This window comes from Pseudorca crassidens, chromosome 13 (genome assembly GCF_039906515.1).
Source record: "Pseudorca crassidens isolate mPseCra1 chromosome 13, mPseCra1.hap1, whole genome shotgun sequence".
NCBI classification, from domain to species: domain Eukaryota; kingdom Metazoa; phylum Chordata; class Mammalia; order Artiodactyla; family Delphinidae; genus Pseudorca; species Pseudorca crassidens.
In genome coordinates, this window is record NC_090308.1 from 87,897,692 (window position 1) to 87,917,929 (window position 20,238).

At 38.4% G+C, this 20,238-nt stretch overlaps 1 protein-coding gene across 7 annotated transcripts in view; it reads right to left on the minus strand.

The window, feature by feature from the left end:
* PHF3 (PHD finger protein 3) overlaps nucleotides 1-20,238 on the minus strand; it is a 103,307-nt gene that overhangs the window by 39,409 nt on the left and 43,660 nt on the right. For 3 of the 7 annotated variants that reach the window (XM_067702880.1, XM_067702881.1, XM_067702878.1), the window contains 2 exons: nucleotides 11,067-11,228; nucleotides 1,426-3,178 (listed from right to left, as the gene is read on the minus strand). The exons of 1 other annotated variant lie outside the window; for it this stretch is intronic. In XM_067702880.1, coding sequence (XP_067558981.1) covers nucleotides 1,426-3,178; nucleotides 11,067-11,228 — 1,915 coding nt within the window. Of the gene's footprint in view, nucleotides 1-1,425; nucleotides 3,179-11,066; nucleotides 11,229-12,131; nucleotides 12,292-20,238 lie in introns of those variants that run through there. 3 more of the 7 variants (XM_067702882.1, XM_067702879.1, XM_067702883.1) reach the window with 3 other exon arrangements.

A 20,238-nucleotide genomic window follows, 5' to 3' on the forward strand; every position in this document is an offset into this window, starting at 1 on the left:
AGTTACATTATAATATGTCTTCCAACTCTAGGCCAAAGTTTCATTTCAGAAACTCACTCAGTTTAAGGCTCCTATTTCATACTCTGACAACATGTCAGTATGATGGTTTTTAGAAGATGCTGGCAAAGAAAAAAGGGCTAACTTAGAAGAGCACTTACAAGGACCATCCAGCCCTTAATTCTCTTAGGCCCACTTGAGAATATTTGAATAAGGTGTTTTAAACAAAAAAGCATAATAAACAGCACAAAAGTGAGGGCAAATGTAGCACTATATTCAAACAAGTCACAAGTTTTAAAAACTGGAATATGCTGTTATAAAGTAACCACTGACACTAAAAATAGGCCATGGGCTGAATCACAAATGAAAAAACCCCTTGACATAAAAGTTATTTTTTACAGAATAGACCCAAGAACTCCCAACCACACCCTCCATACCAAAATAATGTGTTACACAGCACTGCACTAAACTGTCCCTCCCTAAGGACTTTCATTTTCATGTAATCTAATTGTGCTGGGAAATCGTTCTAACATTTACTTTCATGAGTAAAGATAATATTACAATGTGCAAGTTACAATGTTCTTTTATCATATCAATGTTGATAGAAGTTCCAACAGCAATCTCAAAACTTGAACAGGATAATCTTGTAGCTGGAAACTCCACTTCACCTCTTGTTCTCTTTTTCTCAAAAAGCTAGCAAATAAAAAATACATGGGCGGGGAGGGTGGCAGTGTCATAAAACTATAGAATACTGAATCCTAAGGAAAGAATGACAACGGCAGTGCTATAAAATCACTTCCTAAAACATTAGAATTCACAAGAAACCTAAATCACTAGAACATTCAAAAAACAAAATACATGTTTCACTCCATTCCATGTTACATACAAAATTCCCTTGCGCTATTTAACAGTTGTTTTAGCTATCAAATTTCATTCTAAGGTCAAGTTTGATAGTTATGAAGTAGTGGTATTAAGTCATAGTAAGTGTGCTTCATTTGAAAGTATATATGTAGAATTTCCATTATGCCCTTCACAATTTATTACCAGTTCTTCTCAAGCCAGACAAAGTAATATATAACCTACAGACCCAAAGCACTATAACAATTTTCTGATTTTTTTTTTTAAGATGCAATGACTAAATTACACTAACTGGTCACAATGATAAAACATTTCCATATATACCAGCTTTTGGTCAGACTATGTGTTTTAAAGTTTCTAGGGTGGCATATTTGTAAATTCAGTGGCTCCATCTTACTATCATATATCCGGGATTGATGAGGGGTTTCTGTTTGTGCAAAAGTCTTTGTATGTTAAATAATCTCTTTCTATAAAAAATTCTCACACTAATCCCACCCTAAAAAAAAAGCAATTTCTCTTTAATGTACATATCACATATACATACACACACACACACACACACACACACACCTGTTGCCATGTGGTTTTTTGCAAAACCCACACTGCTTGCTGGGAGTCCAGATATATTTGCTTTCAAATGAAGAGCTATGATCTGAGCCTTCCCGTTTTACAGTAGCTATATTATCTGGAATGAACAACGGTGGCTCATCCAAAGAAAAACTTTTGCTGCTTCTTCTTTGACGGGGTTGTAGGTTCTTCTCAGGTTTTTTTAATTTCAATTTATCCTCTTCCTTAAAATGTTCTACACCACCTGTGTGCTCAAGCTCTTCCTTCACATGACTATTGGTTCTCACTGCTGGAGCCGGCTGCTGGGGCTTATGGCACTGTTTCTGGCTGGAATGCAACAAATGTCCAGTTTGTGCAGGATGATGAGGTTCTTTTGAGCAACCAGGGTGACCGTGAGGCTTTTCACTCAAAGAATGAGTTAAGGGTTTGGAAATCTGTACTAAATTTTGATCTTGTGATATCTTTCTGAATACAGAATGAGCCTGATTTTTCACAGATTTAACCCCAGAATTGCAACTCTGAATCTTTGAATCCTTATCAACTTGTTTCTTTCTCACTTTGACTGGCCTATGAAAATTTTGCTTAGATTCTGATTCATCAGCATTTCGCTTCACACTTTTGACATTAACTTTAGTTACGTTATGCATTAATTCATGCTTTGCTCCAACAACTTTTTTCCGAGTATCTGTGGTCATGGTTTGCTTAGAATGAATTACAGGTTTTGTATGTTTGGGTTTTATGTTTTTTGACTCTAAGCAAGAAACACTATTTGACTGGCTGTCTCTGTCATCTTGAAGGTTTGCTGTTTCATGAGACTCCATTTTAATACTTTCAACAATATTCAACTGCTTTGAATTTTGGTCAGGTGCATCACAAACAGCATTTTCTAAAATACTACTTTCTGGTTCAAAAGCACTAGTATTAACCACCTCTAAGTTTGATTTATTAAATCTGGTGCCCTCCAACGGCTTATCATCAGACTCTGTGTCTTTACAGTAAGCCATTTCCATTTCACTTCTCTGAAGGGAGTTCTCAGCTTTATCAGCAACTTCCACGCTATCTTTCGATTCCAAACTACATTCATTTACTTCATCCACAGAACCAGACAAACTGACAAGGTTCTTTTCTTTCTCATTTGGGTTTGTACAAGCAGCATTGCCAGAGAAAGTAACGGAAGATGCGGGTTCCTCATTGACACTGTCATCTTCGTGGGGTAATTTCACTGTCTCCTTTGATTCTTGTTCAACTTCTCCTTCTACCTTCATTTCTTCAACAACAGTCCCATCCACTTTACCTGAAATGGAATCGTTCCGTTCATGTTCTTCTTTACCTGAAAACTTAAACAATGGGCTAACAGTCTTGGCTTTACACTCCATCAGAGTTTCATTTTTCTTTTCTTCAATACTAACACAAGTCTCTGAAAGGAGTGGACAGTTTAACTCATGAGATGGCACATTTTCTTCTCCCTGATTATTACACTTCTGCTCAGAATCCAACCCAGCTTCACCCTTCATTTCCAGACAAGATGCAACGGCTGCTTCGATCTGTCCACTGTGTCGGCGGCCCCTCCTGCTCTCTTTCTGGTGCTCGGGTTTCGGTGATGTACCAATTTCTTCTTTCATCTGACACCTTTCTTGTTGTTTCACCCCTGCTTTAGGGGCGGACACAGTCTTCCCTGATGCCTTTTTTGTGCTATTTAAAGGTGCTGCATTTGAACGCTTGGCAATAGTGCTTTGTCGCAAACTTCTTATTTGTTCTATCACAAGGGAAAAAAATAAATAAAAGAAAACTTAGTTATTTTGCCATGTGTTTTTATTTCAACGCAATTTAGAATACATCACTTCTTTATTCTGAGCTATAAAATTTATTTTCCCATTTCAAAGAAAATGTACTGACATCTACTCATGATGATGGTTACATTTTTTATACACTTATCAAAGTTCTATAATTCTGGGGCAGAAAATAACCTGTATAAAATTCAGACTGATGTTATACTTTACAATAAAAAATATTTTCATCAAGCTTCTTTTCTATGCAAGTAAGCTGGGGGTAAAATCAATGAGGTTCCTTGATATTACTACCCATCTTAAAGCAAGGCTGTCATACAGTTGTAAACATTAAATACCTTTAAGTATATAAAACCAAACAAATTCAGGTGCCAATAAAATCTGAACTAAACCACCTATCACAAACAGGATCTATGTGAGTTTCAAAGCACAGCCTCAAAAGAACTCTAATGTCTTTATGAATGTGCTTTCCTTATATCCATTTTAGCATTCAAGCTATTCCTCGAATAGCTTGAATATTTTAAGAAATGAAATATACACTAGAGTACTAGACACAGATCAACAAAAAGAGAAATTATAATTAAAGAGATTTAAACCAAGAAAATGTATCATAAGGGAAAATGCATAAAGTATGAAAATAATTTAATAAAGCTTCCCACTTGTAACAATGCTCCTAACAAAGAACCCACTAACTGAGACTTTCCTCCTTTCCTTATCTGGATACATCCTCCAAGGGAAAAAGAAACACAAAGTGAAAACAAGCTGGAAAGAAAGCTAAATAATTCACTAAGAAAAAAAAATAATAATAATTCACTAAGTAAAAAAACAACCCAAAAATTGAAATACAAAATAAGAAGCTATATCCAAGCCTATGCATATCCAATACCTCTGAATCAACTCTGTATGAAAACTGAACATCACAAATCTTTAAAAAGTCTCCTTCCTTTTTAATGCAAAACGCTACTATGCACCAGCATTTAGAACATTTTCCTAATTTGTCACATATCACTGAACCTGTGAAACTCTTACAGAAGGTGTCACAGGTCCTCCTCATTTGTCTCTAACAGTCCTAGTTGATGCTTGTAGTCATGACACTCAAAAGTGTCCCCATTTGGACAATAAATTATATGGTCATCCTTATCTTGGAGACCCTTTCTAATTCCCCAGGACTTGGCACAATATTTGGTCATCAGGTAAGTACCCAACAACTTCAAAAACTTACTTAGTGGGGGCTTCCCTGGTGGTGCAGGGGACACAGGTTCGAGCCCTGGTCCAGGAAGATCCCACATGCCGCTGAGCAACTAAGCCCGTGCGCCACAACTACTGAGCCTGCACTCTAGAGCCCACAAGCCACAACTACTGAGCCCGCGTGCTGCAACTACTGAAGCCTGCACTCCTAGAGCCCATGTTCCGCAACAAGACACTGTGATGAGAAGCCCTCACACCGCAATGAAGAGTAGCCCCTGCTCGCCACAACTAGAGAAAGCCCACACGCAGCAATGAAGACCCAATGCAGCCAAAAATAAAAAATAATTTTTTTTTTTTAAAAAAAGGGGGGCTCTTCCCTGGTGGCGCAGTGGTTGAGAGTTCGTCCGCCTGCCAATGAAGGGGACGCGGGTTTATGCCGCGGAGCGGCTGGGCCCGTGAGCCATGGCCGCCGAGCCTGCGTGTCTGGAGCCTGTGCTCCGCAACGGGAGAGGCCACAACAGTGAGAGGCCCGCGTACCGGAAAAAAAAAAAAACTTACTTAGTGGATTATGAACCACTCATGCTCAAATATATAACATTTTAAACTAACTAAAATTTTAATGGATTGTTATTAATATTTAGATAATTTTTAAAGCTCTGAAGACAGCCTGTAATAATTTATAGCTCTACTATACTTATATGCCCTGAAATAAAATAAATGAAGAACTTTTAACACCCATTACGTAAGTGGTTGATAAATGAACAGCACATTCAACTGTGAAGGTATTCAGATAAAAAATTGTTTTCCAATAGTAATTGATTAACTGACAGAGGATAAAGTAACTCTTTCTCCTCTAACTATAAACTGCCTTAGTTTGAAGCCGGGCGGTATAGGCCAAACGTTACTATTATTTGTCTATAATGTTCATTCTACTCTTTTTGTTTCTCAAAGTCACAAATACATACCAAATAACCGATTTTTTAAAAAACTGAGGAAAAGATGATGAAGTAAATATATGCATCTGAGCTAATAATCCACTTCTCAAAACCACACATTAGAGCTATGCAAAAGCTATGAACCTAAAAGGAAAGAAAGGACCAATGCCTTAAGAATTTAATGAACCATGCCTGTGTAGTGAAGGCACCATTAAAATCCAAAAGGAGGGGTTTCAGAGAGCTTCTGAATGGTGAAGTAGAACGCCTCCACGCGCCACAGTGCTTGCTGGACTGAAGTTTCTTTGTTCTTGACCTCACCCTATGAATCTCTTCATCTGGCTGTTGGCTCCTGTGCTTTAATATCCTCGGTAATAAACCACTTATCTGAAAGTTTGGGGGACATAGTTTCTACTGTGACAGTTATTTTCCCTCAGCACGTGACAAATGACAATCAACTGTTTTCCGGCTTCCATTCTTGCTATTAATAAGGCACCTTTCAGTGTAACTGCCGTTCATTTTTTTGCCGTGTGGCTGACAGGATCTCGGTGCTCCGGCCGGGTGTCAGGCCTGTGCCTCTAAGGTGGGAGAGCCAAGTTCAGAACACTGGTCCACCAGAGACCTCCCAACTCCATGTAATATCAAACGGCAAAAGCTCTCCCAGAGATCTCCATCTCAACACTAAAACCCAGCTCCACTCAACAACCAGCAAGCTACAGTGCTGGACACCCTACGCCAAACAACTAGCAAGACAGGAACACAACCCCACCCATTAGCAGAGAGGCTGCCTAAAATCATATGAATCATATGAAGTTCACAGACACCCCAAACACACCACCAGACGCCCCGCCCAATAGAAAGACAAGATCTAGCCTCATCCACCAGAACACAGGCAAGAGTCCCCTCCACCAGGAAGCCTAGACAACCCACTGAACCAACCTTAGCCACTGGGGACAGACACCAAAAACAACGGGAACGACGAACCTGCAGCCAGTGAAAACAAGACCCGAAACACAGTAAGTTAAGCAAAATGAGAAGACAGAGAAACCCATTGCAGACGAAGGAGCAAGGTAAAAACCAACCAGACCAAACAAATGAAGAGGAAATAGGCACGTTAAGAGGATCAGACACCAGGATCAAGTGGGGTTTATCCCAGGAGTGCAAGGATTCTTCAATATACCTAAATCAATCAATGTGAAACACCATATTAACAAACTGAAGAATAAAAACCATATGATCATCTCAATAGATGCAGAAAGAGCGTTCAACAAAATTCAACACCTATTTATGATTAACACCCTCCAGTAGTTAGGCATAGAGGGAACTTACCTCAACATAATAAAGGCCATATATGACAAACCCACAGCCAACGACGTTCTCAATGGTGAAAAACTGAAACCATTTCCGCTAAGATCAGGAACAAGACAAGGTTGCCCACTCTCACCACTATTGTTCAACATAGTTTTGGAAGCTTTAGCCACACCAATGAGAGAAGAAAAAGAAATTAAAGGAATCCAAATTGAAAAATAAGATGTAAAACTGTCACTGTTTGCAGATGACATGATAGTATACATAAAGTATCCCAAAGATGCTACCAGAAAACTACTAAAGCTAATCAATGAATTTCGTAAAGTATCAGGATACAAAACGAATGCACAGAAATCTCTTGCATTCCTATACACTAAAGATGAGAAATCTGAAAGAGAAGTTAAGGAAACACTCCCATTTACCACTGCAACAAAAGGAATAAAATACCAAGGAATAAACCTACCTAAGGAGACAAAAGACCTGTATGCCGAAAACTATAAGGCACTGATGAAAGAAATTAAAGATGATAACAAACAGATAGAGAGATATACCATGTTCTTGGATTGGAAGATTCAACATTGTGAAAATGACTCTACTACCCAAAGCAATCTACAGATTCAGCGCAATCCCTATCAAACTACCAATGGCATTTTTCACAGAACTAGAACAAGAAATTTCACAGTTTGTATGGAAACACAGAAGACCCCAAATAGCCAAAGCAATCTTGAGAAAGAAAAACAGAGCTGGAGGAATCAGGCTCCCTTCTTCAGACTATACTAAAAAGGCACAGTAATCAAGACAGAATGGTACTGGCACAAAAACAGATCAATGGAACAGGATGGAAATACAGATCAATGGAACAGGATGGAAAACCCAGAGATAAACGCATGCACATATGGTCACCTTATCTTTGATAAAGGAAGCAAGAATATACAACAGAGAAAAGACAGCCTCTTCAATAAGTGGTGCTGGGAAAACTGAACAGCTACATGTAAAAGAATGAAATTAGAACACTCCCTAACACCATACACAAAAATAAACTCAAAGTGGATTAAAGACCTAAATGTAAGGCCAGACACTATCAAACTCTTAGAGCAAAATGTAGGCAGAACACTCTGTGACATAAATAACAGCAAGATCCTTTTTGACCCACCTCCTAGAGAAATGGAAATAAAAATAAACAAATGGGACCTAATGAAACTTAAAAGCTTTTGCACAGCAAAGGAAACCATAAACGAGATCAAAAGACAACCCTCAGAATAGGAGAAAATATTAGCAAATGAAGCAACTGACAAAGGATTAATCTCCAAAATTCACAAGCAGCTCATGTAGCTCAATATCAAATAAACAAACAACCCAATCCAAAAATGGGCAGAAGACCTAAACAGACATTTCTTCAAAGAAGACATACAGATTGCCAACAGACACATGAAAGGATGCTCAACATCACTAATCACTGCAGGAATGCAAATCAAAACTACAGTGAGGTATCACCTCACACCAGTCAGAATGGTCATCATCAAAACATCTACAATAAATGCTGAAGAGGGTTTGGAGAAAAGGGAACCCTCTTGCACTGTTGGTGGGAATGTAAATTGGTACAGCCACTATGGAGAACAGTATGGAGGTTCCTTAAAAAACTAAAAATAGAACTATCATATGACCCAGCAATCCCACTACTAAGCATATACCCTGAGAAAACCATAATTCAAAAAGAGCCATGTACCACAATGTTCACTGCAGCATTATTTACAATAGCCAGGACATGGAAGCAACCTAAGTGTTCATTGACAGGTGAATAGATAAAGAAGCTGGAATATTACTCAGCCATAAAAAGAAACGAAATTGGGTTAGTTGTAGTGAGGTGGATGATCTACAATTTGTCATACAGAGTGAAGTGAGTCAGAAAGAGAAAAACAATACTGTATGCTAACACATATATATGGAATCTAAAAAAAAAAAGAAAAAAATGAAGAACCTAGATTCAGGACAGGAATAAAAATGCAGACGTAGAGAATGGGCTTGAGGACATGGGGAGGGAGAAGGGTAAGCTGCGAGGAACTGAGAGAGTGGCATGAACTTATATACACTACCAAATGCAACATAGCTAGCTAGTGGGAAGCCGCCATATAGCACAAGGAGATCAGCTCGGTTCTTTGTGACCACCTGGAGGGGTGGGATAGGGAGGGTGGGAAGGAGACACAAAAGGGAGGACATATGAGGACATATGTATATGTATAGCTGATTCACTTTGTTATACAGCAGAAACTAACACACCATTGTAAAGCAATTATACTCCAATAAAGACATTAAATTTTTTTTAATTTAAAAAGTAAAATAAAGGAAAGAAAGGGCAGGAGAAGAGAAAACACTGACAATTTTGGAAGCCAAACAAAAGATGATCAAGAAGTAACTGATGCAGGACATCCAAAAAAAGATAAACAGTCATCTGGCACTGCTGGCCGAACCAATACCATTAACACCTCAACAGGCTTAGGAACTGGTGATCCCACATAATTCTAAAGTAGGGAGGAAGGCAGGCAGTTAAAATCAGGATGAGTCGAAAGCTGTTTAAAAAGCAGTCAGACCCCAAGCTCCCTCTCTGCTACTCCATCCGTTGGGCAACTGCCCTTCCCAGGTTGGTTCTAATCGAAGACTGGAGGTTTACTCTTTGGGGAGTGTAAAAACAGTTTCTAGACTAAGGAACATCCAGCATAGATAAGAGCAGCAGTAAAGTACACTGAAATCTGTAAGATTATGTGTATTTGTATATACTGAAAGATGAGATGCCCCCATCAGCTTCCCTCAAGGGCTCCCATGATATGCTAACAATCTAACAATCCTAAAGTCTAACAACAGGAATTCCTCCAAAGAGTAATACAGCCAGATTACCATACAGTGATGCTCATAGTTGACAAAACGTTAAACACTGAGCAAGCTATCAATGATCAGACATTTAGCAAAGTCTCTGAACATGAAAGATAGAACCAAAAAAAGAAAAAAAAGACTAAAAAACCTTTAAAACACCGTAAGTATCTTATGAAAGACAACATAAGATACTGCATGCATGAAACAAGACCAAAATGCTACAAAAAGGACTATTCCCAGAACAAAAAAAGAACATTCAGAATTTGATGAAAAAGTTGAAGGATAAACATGAGAAAATTTCAACAAGTAGAAGAAGAACACAGAGGTGGAAAGATGAAGAAAATGGAAGTGCCAGTCCCTGCTATCTAATACTTGAATAACAGGAGTTCCAGGAAGCAAGAGTTGACAAAATAAAGAGGAAAATAATCAATGAAATAATTCAAGAGATTTTCCCAGAACTGAAAATGGAGCATCACTTTCAAATTTCTGAGGAAAAACAATTTCCAACCTTGAATTCCATGTTCAATCAGACCATAATTCCAATGTGAGACCATATTAAATACATTTGCAAACATACAAGGTTTCAAAAATATATATCCATATTCCTTTTTCTCACAAAAGTACTACAAGAGGTATGTCACCAAACGAAGGAGCTACTTCAAAGAAAAGTAAACAGAAACTGCAATACAGAACACAATCTTCAGAAGAATAGTAAAGAGCTCTCTGGACAACAGCCATGCATCTGACTTATACAGAACTAACACAACAGTGCACACGGAAGCAGATCAGAAGGGCCCCAGAGACACTTCCTCAATAAGATGAAAATGACAGAACACCTGACATGCACAAATATCTTTAAGAAAGATTCAGACAACTGGCAGAGTAGTTGGGGTGGAATTACTGATAACGTACACTGAAAACTGTATGTGCGAATGCATAAAACTATAAGCAAATGAACAACAAAATCAATTATTAAATCAGAAAGACAAAAAGTTGTATAGGAAAAGCGACTATAGTTCACTAAATGGGTCACCACTAATAGCATATTGAGTCACAATAACGTAAGTAATTACTACTGATCTTACAAAATTATATATCAGAAAGATGAGAAAGTGTTCTTTTGTGTGATGGGGGAACAAGAGGAGGAAAGAATGCTAACTTCACCATCCAGAATGGGAAATCAATGAATACATACATCAGAATAATCCAGCAGTAGCAAGATACATATGTTACTTAGAGACATGGAAGTAAATACCAAAAAATTAACAAAACCAGATGAAAGCGGTAATAGTAGTTTCCTCTGGGGAAAGGGAAATAAGTAGTAGGATGGCAAGTATTGGAAACTCATAGAACTAGTCAACTCTTTAAATCATGTGAATGTGTAATTTCAATAAAAATTTTTAAAAATCATACCAACAAATTGATACAATCTCAAAATTGATTATCAAAATGCTCAGATTAGCAAACACCAAGAAACTACTATCACTGCTCAGCAACTTTACAACCTATCACATCTGTCCCTACACTTGATTTTCTAGCTAGTCCTCTCTGGAAGGATTACCTTGTGCCATTAAACGAGGTGATTTTCTTGGTGATCTCACTGAATTTTCTTCTACTTTGTCCCTCAAATTCCTGTTAGGTAAAATCAGTTCTTCTTCATCAATGGTATCATTGCCACTTTCTTTTACAACTCCTTCATCCATAATATCGTCAAGACCAACAACTAGAAAGAAAAACAAAAAAACAAAATTTTTTGAAAATATTGGTGATGTTAAGTATTTAAAGGCAGTACAGAAAACACTGTGAAACAGTTTAATGTAATACCAAGTAGTCCTGAAAATCTAGGTCTATTCCTAAAATGTGATAATGCCACTACCAAGCACGCAGTTCAGTTTTACAAACTTCTACCGTATGAGGCAGCTAGTCAAAGAGAAGATTAGTTGTAATTCTTCTTGATTTGACCTCCACTATCACTCACTGTCACTTATCATTCACTGTACCTTTGTGAACATCGTAAGCAGCTATACCTGGATACTTAATTATCCCAATTGGTTAAAGTAGTACAAAAAAGAGTAAATACCCTGAAAAGCTTATGATTCTAGGTTCATGCTAGAACCAAAAGATTCTAGTTCTAACTGTAATCTATTCCTTGAAGACTTTACGCTACATGTGTGAGAGTAACGGAGATATACTCTTAAGTTGTAGCAAGCACACACACACGCACACACACAGAAATGAAAAACATAATATAACTTCCCCTCCCCCAAATGCTAGGGAAAATAGGTGTTTAAATAGAACTATACAATTAAATTACCTTCCCCTAGTCAAAAGAGAGATAGAGTCATTCATTTAACAGCAGGGGAGGGGGCATGGAAAAGGACTGGGGAACACTGTATTTATATTATCAACAGGCTTATTTCTGTATCTAACAGATGTCACTTCACTAGCTGACATACAGCAATTCTAAATGTGCAGTTGTATGAGATCTTGTAAAAAGAATGTGATTATTTAGATCATATGTCCTCGTCTCAAGTCTCTGCTAAAACATTTAAATAAAACCTGACTAAGTCCCTTAACCTCTCTAGTTTATCTCTTAAATGAGAATAACAATACCTGTCCTACCTACCTCACAGGGCTGTTGTGAGGATCAAGTGAGATGATGTATGAGAACTCACTTTGTAAACTTTAGAGCACTACACAAATGTTAGTTATTATCTTCATCCTAGGGGTTAGGAGGAACCTCAAGAAGTTATCTAGTCCTCATCTTTGTATCCAAGTAGAACTTCATTTAAGAGTTCAACAAGATAGTAGTCTATCCTAAAATTTAAAGAGAACAAAATTCTTTATAAATATACTTTCAAATGGTACAATCTTTTCGAAGAGCAATTTGACAACAATCACAAAACTGCTTATATACTTTGACCAATATATTATAAAGTATAGACGAGAGAATAAATTATGAAAAAAAATTTTCTGGCTAGAAAACAGTGTGATCCTTGTTAGTAACAGACAAATGAAATGTTGTATAGGTACATTTAGACAAAAATGATTAGCAGGAAACAGATGAAAATTTTAACAATAGTTATTCTATAAAAGATAAGTATTCTTTTTTCCTATCTTGCATATTTCCTGCTATATGCATGGAATTACACTCAAAAACAGAGTCCATGCTTTTAATCACTACGCTATAGGCACTAAAAGCTTAGAGAAGAAGAATGTATCTTAGGAAAATTCATCAGGACTCATTTAAGATATAATTAGGGGAAACAGGTGGGGCGTTCAGTTAGACAGCTACTCTGATGGAATACTTATGCTGCCACACATTCACACACATTCTCAAAGAATTTTTAACATTAGATTAATAGTTCCACCACGTTCATTTTAAAAAGCGAAAGTTATGCATTATATGCATTACAAGTATGCAGAGACAGAAATGGATGGGGAAAGGCACCACAGTGTTACCAATGACCACCTAGTGGTTAGGTGGGGTGAAGAATTGGGTTTTTTTTTAATCACTGTTATACTGTCTCTGTGTTTTCCACATTTTCTACAATAAACATGAGTTTTGTATTGTAATCAGGAGAGAAAGTAATAATTCAAAAAACAGTCCAGGAGAAAGGTAATTAAAATCTGATTGACAGTGTTCGTTGGCAGGGAGTAAAAAGGTGTGTTACGAATTTTAGGGCTATATTGCAAAGCAGAATCAACAGGATTCAGCAAAGCCAAATCCAAAGGTCAATTATTAGATTTTATCTTATTCCACTTCCTGGCAGCAGCTGACACAGCTGACCCCTCACCCTTTCCTGAATCCCTTCTCCTTACTTAACCTCTGAAATCACAGGCTCCTCCCTCACGAGCTACTTCTGCTCAACACCCTTTATGGAGCTCTTCCTGCAGCGATCACACAGGACAGGACCTGAGGGCTCAGTACTCCCACCTACCCTTTATACGCACTCCACCCTCCCTAAATGATCCCACCCAGTCAATCTATACAAGCGTGACTCCCCGAAGTTACCTTCCGCAGCCCCAAGCTCACACTGGACCTCTGGAAGAGTGTAATTTGACCTGTCCACTAGGTTGTCTATCAGGTATCTCAAGGTTAACAAATAGAAAATAAACACTGATTCCACCCATTCCCCCTCCCCTCAGTAAAACTGTCCTAAGAGAGTCCCAGTAATGGAAACTCCATTCAACCAGCTCCTCTCTCCTCATATCCCACATCCAAGAGGTCTGCTCAAGCTGCTAGTTCTATCTACAGAACACACCACCCGCCTGATCACCACTGATCACCTCCACAGCTCACATTCTACTCCACATCACCATCTTCTCCCACCAAAACTACTTTAAGTCTCCTAGTGTCCCACGTTCCTCTATGGCCACCTTCTATACACACATGCACACACACACACATACACTCATCACACACACAGTTTATTCTCCACACAGTCATAACTATATTTTACAGTCTTCTAAAATATAAAGTTGTATCACGTTACCATTCTTCTGACAAGACCCTCCAAACCCTTACGAACACACTCAGATGTATGTTAAAATCCTAGCCAGGGTCTCCAGGGTCCTAAGAAGGGCTTCCCCCACCAAATTCCCTGACTTCTCTCCTACCACTGACTCACTGTGCTCCAGTCACACTGGTCTCTCCAGAACACCTCAGGGTCATTTCACTTGATCATCCTCTGCCTGGAGCGCTCTCCTCCCAGACAGCCACATGGCTCACTCTCCCGCTTCGTTCAGGTTTCACTCAAAATCGACCTTCTCACAGAAACCTTTCCTGAGGATCTTATCCAAAACAGCATTCTCCCACCACTGCCTCCTGACCCTTAGCATATTTTATCCTTTAAAATGTGTTTCACTATCCAATAAAACGTGTAATTTTCCACTAGAATGTAATCTCTACAATCCAGGGACTTTGTCTCTTATTCACCACTGAAACTCCAGAACCCAGAGTCATAGTGGCTACTCCAGAAACACTTGCTAAATAAAAGAATTAGGGGAAACAAGGGACCTGGAAAATTTAAACTTTGATGATCGAGAGAGAAATGTTTCAATTAACTGAAAGAGAGAAGTTAGAAAGAATAAATTTGAAAGTAAGGTAACGACTTAACTTTCTGAATGTTAGTGACATGAAAAAAAAGAGCAGGCAAAAGAAGTATCAAAGTTAACACACCATCACAAAAGAAGGGTAAGGAGAATTTCAGGGATCGGGAAGGCTAACTGCTACAGAGAGAACAAAGGAAGGAGAAAAATCCACTAACATGAAACACAGAAGCAGAGGACCAGATGACAAGAGGTTAAAAAGTGAGTAAGTGAAGAATGACAATGGCAGTTTCTCTTTCATTTATTTTCAAGAAATTTAAGGGTAAAAGAAAATGAAGACCATCGGCTGAAGGAAGTTAAAGGGATGAAAGATGATTTTTCTGTGTAAGTAAAAGAAACGGGGGGGGGGAGGGGAGGTGGTAGAGTCCCCTCCACACAAAAGAGGGAGTGAGGGAAGGAGAAGGGCGAGAGAATGGGCAAAGAGGGAAGAGGACAGTGAGAACGGAGGAGCGAAAAAGCAAGAGATCTGAGCATCTTCCACTGCTGGAAATAACTCTGGGAGCTGAGGGATGCCTGAGGCCTCAGTAGCTTAAAACCTATTAAGTCAACAACCTACAATTAGAACACTTAAGACTGCATGTGAGATGCTTCTCAGAAGTGAGGTTTCCGAGAATGGCATCTTCTTTGTACTCCTGCAGCTCCTGGCTTCTTCTTCATCTCAAAAAGTCACCCTGACATTAAATCAAGCTCTAATACTGTCTCCAACATTTCCAGGGCTCTCAAGCAGAAGTAGGCCCCCAACAACCAAAGCAACTACTTAACCTAGCTGTGCCTCAAATTCTTCTATAAAATGGAGATCACACTAGCAGTCAGAGGGGCGCTGTGATGATTAAATCAGTGTGTGTGAAGGGCTTGGAACAGAACCTGGCACTTAGAAAATGCTGACTTCTGTTCAGTCTCCCCCATCATGGACCCCACCATCAACATTTATGTATTCTTTTTCCCTTACTTTTTTCCCTCAACTCCTCCCAGAACAAATCAACCATTAAAAAAACTACCTGAAATTTCTTTCTTCTAATCCATTTATTTGATTAAAGTAATTCAGAGTACAGAATGAATTATCTCTGGCAAAACCCTCCCAATTAGGTATTTACGTTTTAAATCGTTCAACTTCCACTTCGCTTAACTTTCGTAGCTTCCACTAAGAAAATGAACAGAAAGAAGTGAAGGAGAATCTGTGTTCTTTTCAAAACACTGCTTATTCTCAGGGACCTCCCACATCTGCCCCTCCCACTGCTACAGGCAAACTAAGATTCAGTATTTGATTTCCAGTTTTTAAAAAAGTGGCCAGTCCTACTCAACACATCCACTAAAAAGGGAATTTGGGGTTACCAAAAAAAAAAAAAAAGCAACGGCCTGAATTATGTAGGAGGCAAGCATGATAATGTGGGAAAACAATATGTTTTTCCTCCCTCCCACATTTCAGAATTAGGTGTCATTCCCATTTTGAAATTCTGGCACAAAATCTGTAATCATACTCAGAATCTCCTTGAGCCTGAATTTAGACCACATTAAAACTCCCATCCTCACCTACAAATGGCCCTCCTTAAATCTGCTGAGTCAGGCCTATGTGAAGCCCTCCTGACACAAATACTACTTTATTCAAATCCAGACTATTTAATTCACATCTATCTTCTTGAAGAGAGGAGGTAAATGAGATAGAAAGAATAGAACTGAAATATTTAAAGCTAAATTTATTGAATTTCTCAAAACTGGGATTAGTTTACATCACCTTACACCATACAAAAGGGAGAACCATAGTACACCGGGGACTCTTCACATTTGACATGCCTTAACTCACGCTGGCAGCGCAGAGGCCAAACTCAACCACTTCTAGGACACTTATCTCCTCTATTATGAAACTTGGCACTAAATGTCAGACTTGAGAAAAAACTAAAGAGCATGATCTCTTTCCAGTGTCAGGACAATAAAGGTTAGGTGTGTACTCTACAGGGCCTGGACTTGAAGGAGAGTAAGAAGTCACACAGACACATCCTTGCAACAGAGTCCCCACAGCTTCCGCCTCGAACACCGCAGGAGACCACCACCCAGCCCCTCCTCGGCCTCCCTTCAGTGAGTGCTCTTTCCTTTATGGATGATTTATACATCCTTCCAAAAAGAGGCCATGTCAGATACACACCATCAAGTTGTGTTATATACAATTAGTCATTTGTGGGTGAATTTATCATTTTAGATATTATGTTTTTAAGTTGAACACCACAAATAATGTTACCTTTTTTCCCTCTTAAATTTCTTCTTTACAATAAACTTTAAAACACAGGTTTACTGAGTCAAAGAAGGCAAATTTATAGATTTTACCATTTTTAATCTCATCACATGGCTTTCAATAAAGAGTATAAACAATTTACAGTGCAAAAAGCTTCACATTAAGTCTCAATTAAGAACTTACTAGCACTGAGTTTCAGATTTTTAAAAGAAACATGGTGACTAAAAAAGCTTGACATATATACCACCTTTCTGTATTTCTTTAGCTTTGCCTACTCGCCTACTCTCCTACTCAGGTCTTAATAAGTGTGTTTCTCTCTCAATAATTCTTCTTCATGTAATATCTGTGTTATCTATTTGATGCAAGTATTTTCCCTCTCTTACCTTATTTTATTATCTGGTGTCAATTTTTTTCTTCAGAATGCTGCCTTCAGTTACTCCAACACTATTAAATTATCCATCCTTTCTGCTGAAATTTAACACATTCTAAAGTCTTATATTTAAACATGCACAAACATTTCAACTTTTGTCAAACTCAATTCATACTTTGGGAAAAAACTGATTAGTATTTCACAGAAAGGGGTTTTCTATCAAACAAATCTAAAAGAAAGACACTGGGTTAAACGGAGTTAAAACAGTTTCTTCACTGCAGATCTACAGAGCCTTCAATATGCTAAATAAAGGCATTTTATGAGGAAAAAAAACTGCACATGATGAAACTGTTTCCCAAGCCTTATATTCTCACACACACACCAATAAAACATACACCAAAATGCTAATGATGGTTATTTCAGAAAGGATTTTTCCCTTCTTCTTATTCACACTTTCTAATTCATCTCACATTAAAAATATTTTGTCAAAAAGAATTTTCCCCAAAAATGTGTAATACATGCGTGAATGCCTAGAAAAAGCAGCTGGAAAGGTTTTCCATGCGGAAGGAAGTAGTATCATTGGTGCCACTTTTTAAAGCTTTCCTTTTTAAGTTATACATGCACATGGTTTTAAAGAGTTGTGTCTGGTTCTCAAAAAGACAACCCTCAGAATGGGAGAAAATACTGGCAAATGAAGCAACTGACAAAGGATTAATCTCCAAAATTTACAAGCAGCTCATGCAGCTCAATATCAAAAAAACAAACAACCCAATCCAAAAATGGGCAGAAGACCTAAATAGACATTTCTCCAAAGAAGACATACAGACTGCCAACAAACACATGAAAGAATGCTCAACATCACTAATCATTAGGGAAATGCAAATCAAAACTACAATGAGGTATCACCTCACACCAGTCAGAATGGTCATCATCAAAACATCTACAAACAATAAATCCTGCAGAGGGTGTGGAGAAAAGGGAACCCTCTTGCACTGTTGGTGGGAATGTACATTGATATAGCCACTATAGAGAACAGTATGGAGGTTCCTTAGAAAACTAAAAACAGAACTACCACACGACCCAGCAATCCCACTACTGGGCATATACCCTGAGAAAACCATAATTCAAAGAGAGACGTGTACCGGGCTTCCCTGGTGGCACAGTGGTTGAGAGTCCGCCTGCTGATGCAGGGGACACGGGTTCGTGTCCCAGTCCGGGAAGATCCCACACGCCACAGAGTGGCTGGGTCCGTGAGCCATGGCCGCTGAGCCTGCGTGTCCAGAGCCTGTGCTCCGCAACGGGAGAGGCCGTAACAGTGAGAGGCCCGCGTACCGCAAAAAAAAAAAAAAAAAGAGACGTGTACCACAATGTTCACTGCAGCACTATTTACGATAGCCAGGACATGGAAGCAACCTAAGTGTCCATCGACAGATGAATGGATAAAGAAGATGTGGCACATATATACAATGGAATATTATTCAGCCATAAAAAGGAACGAAATTGAGTTACCTGTCCTGAGGTGGATGGATCTAGAGTCTGTCATACAGAGTGAAGTCAGAAAGAGAAAAACAAATACCGTATGCTAACACATATATATATGGAATCTAAAAAAAAAAAAATGAAGAACCTAGGGACAGGACAGGAATAAAGACACAGACATAGAGAATGGACTTGAGGACACGGGGAGGGGGAAGGGGAAGCTGGGACAAAGTGAGAGAGTGGCATGGACACAAATACACTACCAAATGTAAAATAGACAGCTAGCGGGAAGCAGCCGCACAGCACAGGGAGATCAGCTCGGTGCTTTGTGACCACCTAGAGGGGTGGGATAGGGAGGGTGGGAGGGAGACGCAAGAGGGAGGGGATATGGGAACATATGTATACATATAGCTGATTCACTTCGTTATACAGCAGAAACTAACACATTGTAAAGCAATTATACTCCAATCAAGATGTTAAAAAAAGGTAATAAAAAAAAAATTAGAGCACACTGCCAAAAAAAAAGTTGTGCCTGGTTCTATAAGGTTTATTAAGAAAAACATTAATGCTCAGCACGCACATCGCCCTCCACTTCCCCCACTGAACCTCAATTACTTCACTGGGAAAATGTAGACATTACCACCCTTTGCTGAAAGGTTTCTGTGAAAACTGAATAAACTACTGCAGTTTCCTACACAGTGCATGACATGCAAACAATAAGACTGCAGCCATTATTACATCCTGGCAGATTTTTTTAAAACAGTTTTCTATAGCCCTAAGTGCCCTTCATTTGACCCCTTCCCAACTGTCAAAATAATTTCGCTTATTGCCAACATGACTCTATCAGGCTACTATAAGAGTGAGATGATAATCATTCCCTAAATTTTTAACATTTTAATTCCATTCTAAAATACCATAAGTTATGTACCTTTAAGGTAATTCCTTAAAAAATATTTATTGAGCTCCTACTATGTGTCGCACACTGGCCTAGATTATTCCATATACCAGTGATACAGAATTCTGAAGACAAATGACCTGGTTTCTTTTATATATATATATATATATATATATATATATATATATATATATATTCACATACACACACACACACATACATACACAGTAAGAGGGTGGCATTTACACAGACTGAAATATAGTAAAGTTACACAGCAACCAAATGAACAGATTCACCTATTTCAATTCCAATTCAAACCGTAAAAAGAAAACAATGAGTGGGAATTGGGTAAATAACTGAACGCTGACTGCATATCTGGAAATATTAAAAACTATCTTTAATTGTTTTAGGCAGGATAATATTAGTGTTATTACTTTTTTTAAAATAAAGACTTCTTATATTTTAGAGATACATGCTGAAATATTTACAGATAAATAATATGATTTCTGGGCTATGCTTGAAAATAATCTTGGTTGGGGGGAGGTAAGGAGAAGTGAGTGGGGTAAAAATGAAAAAAGACCAACCATTAACTGTATGAGTAACAGGTAGATGAGGGTCATTATACAAGTCTCGCTGCTTTGTTTGATGTT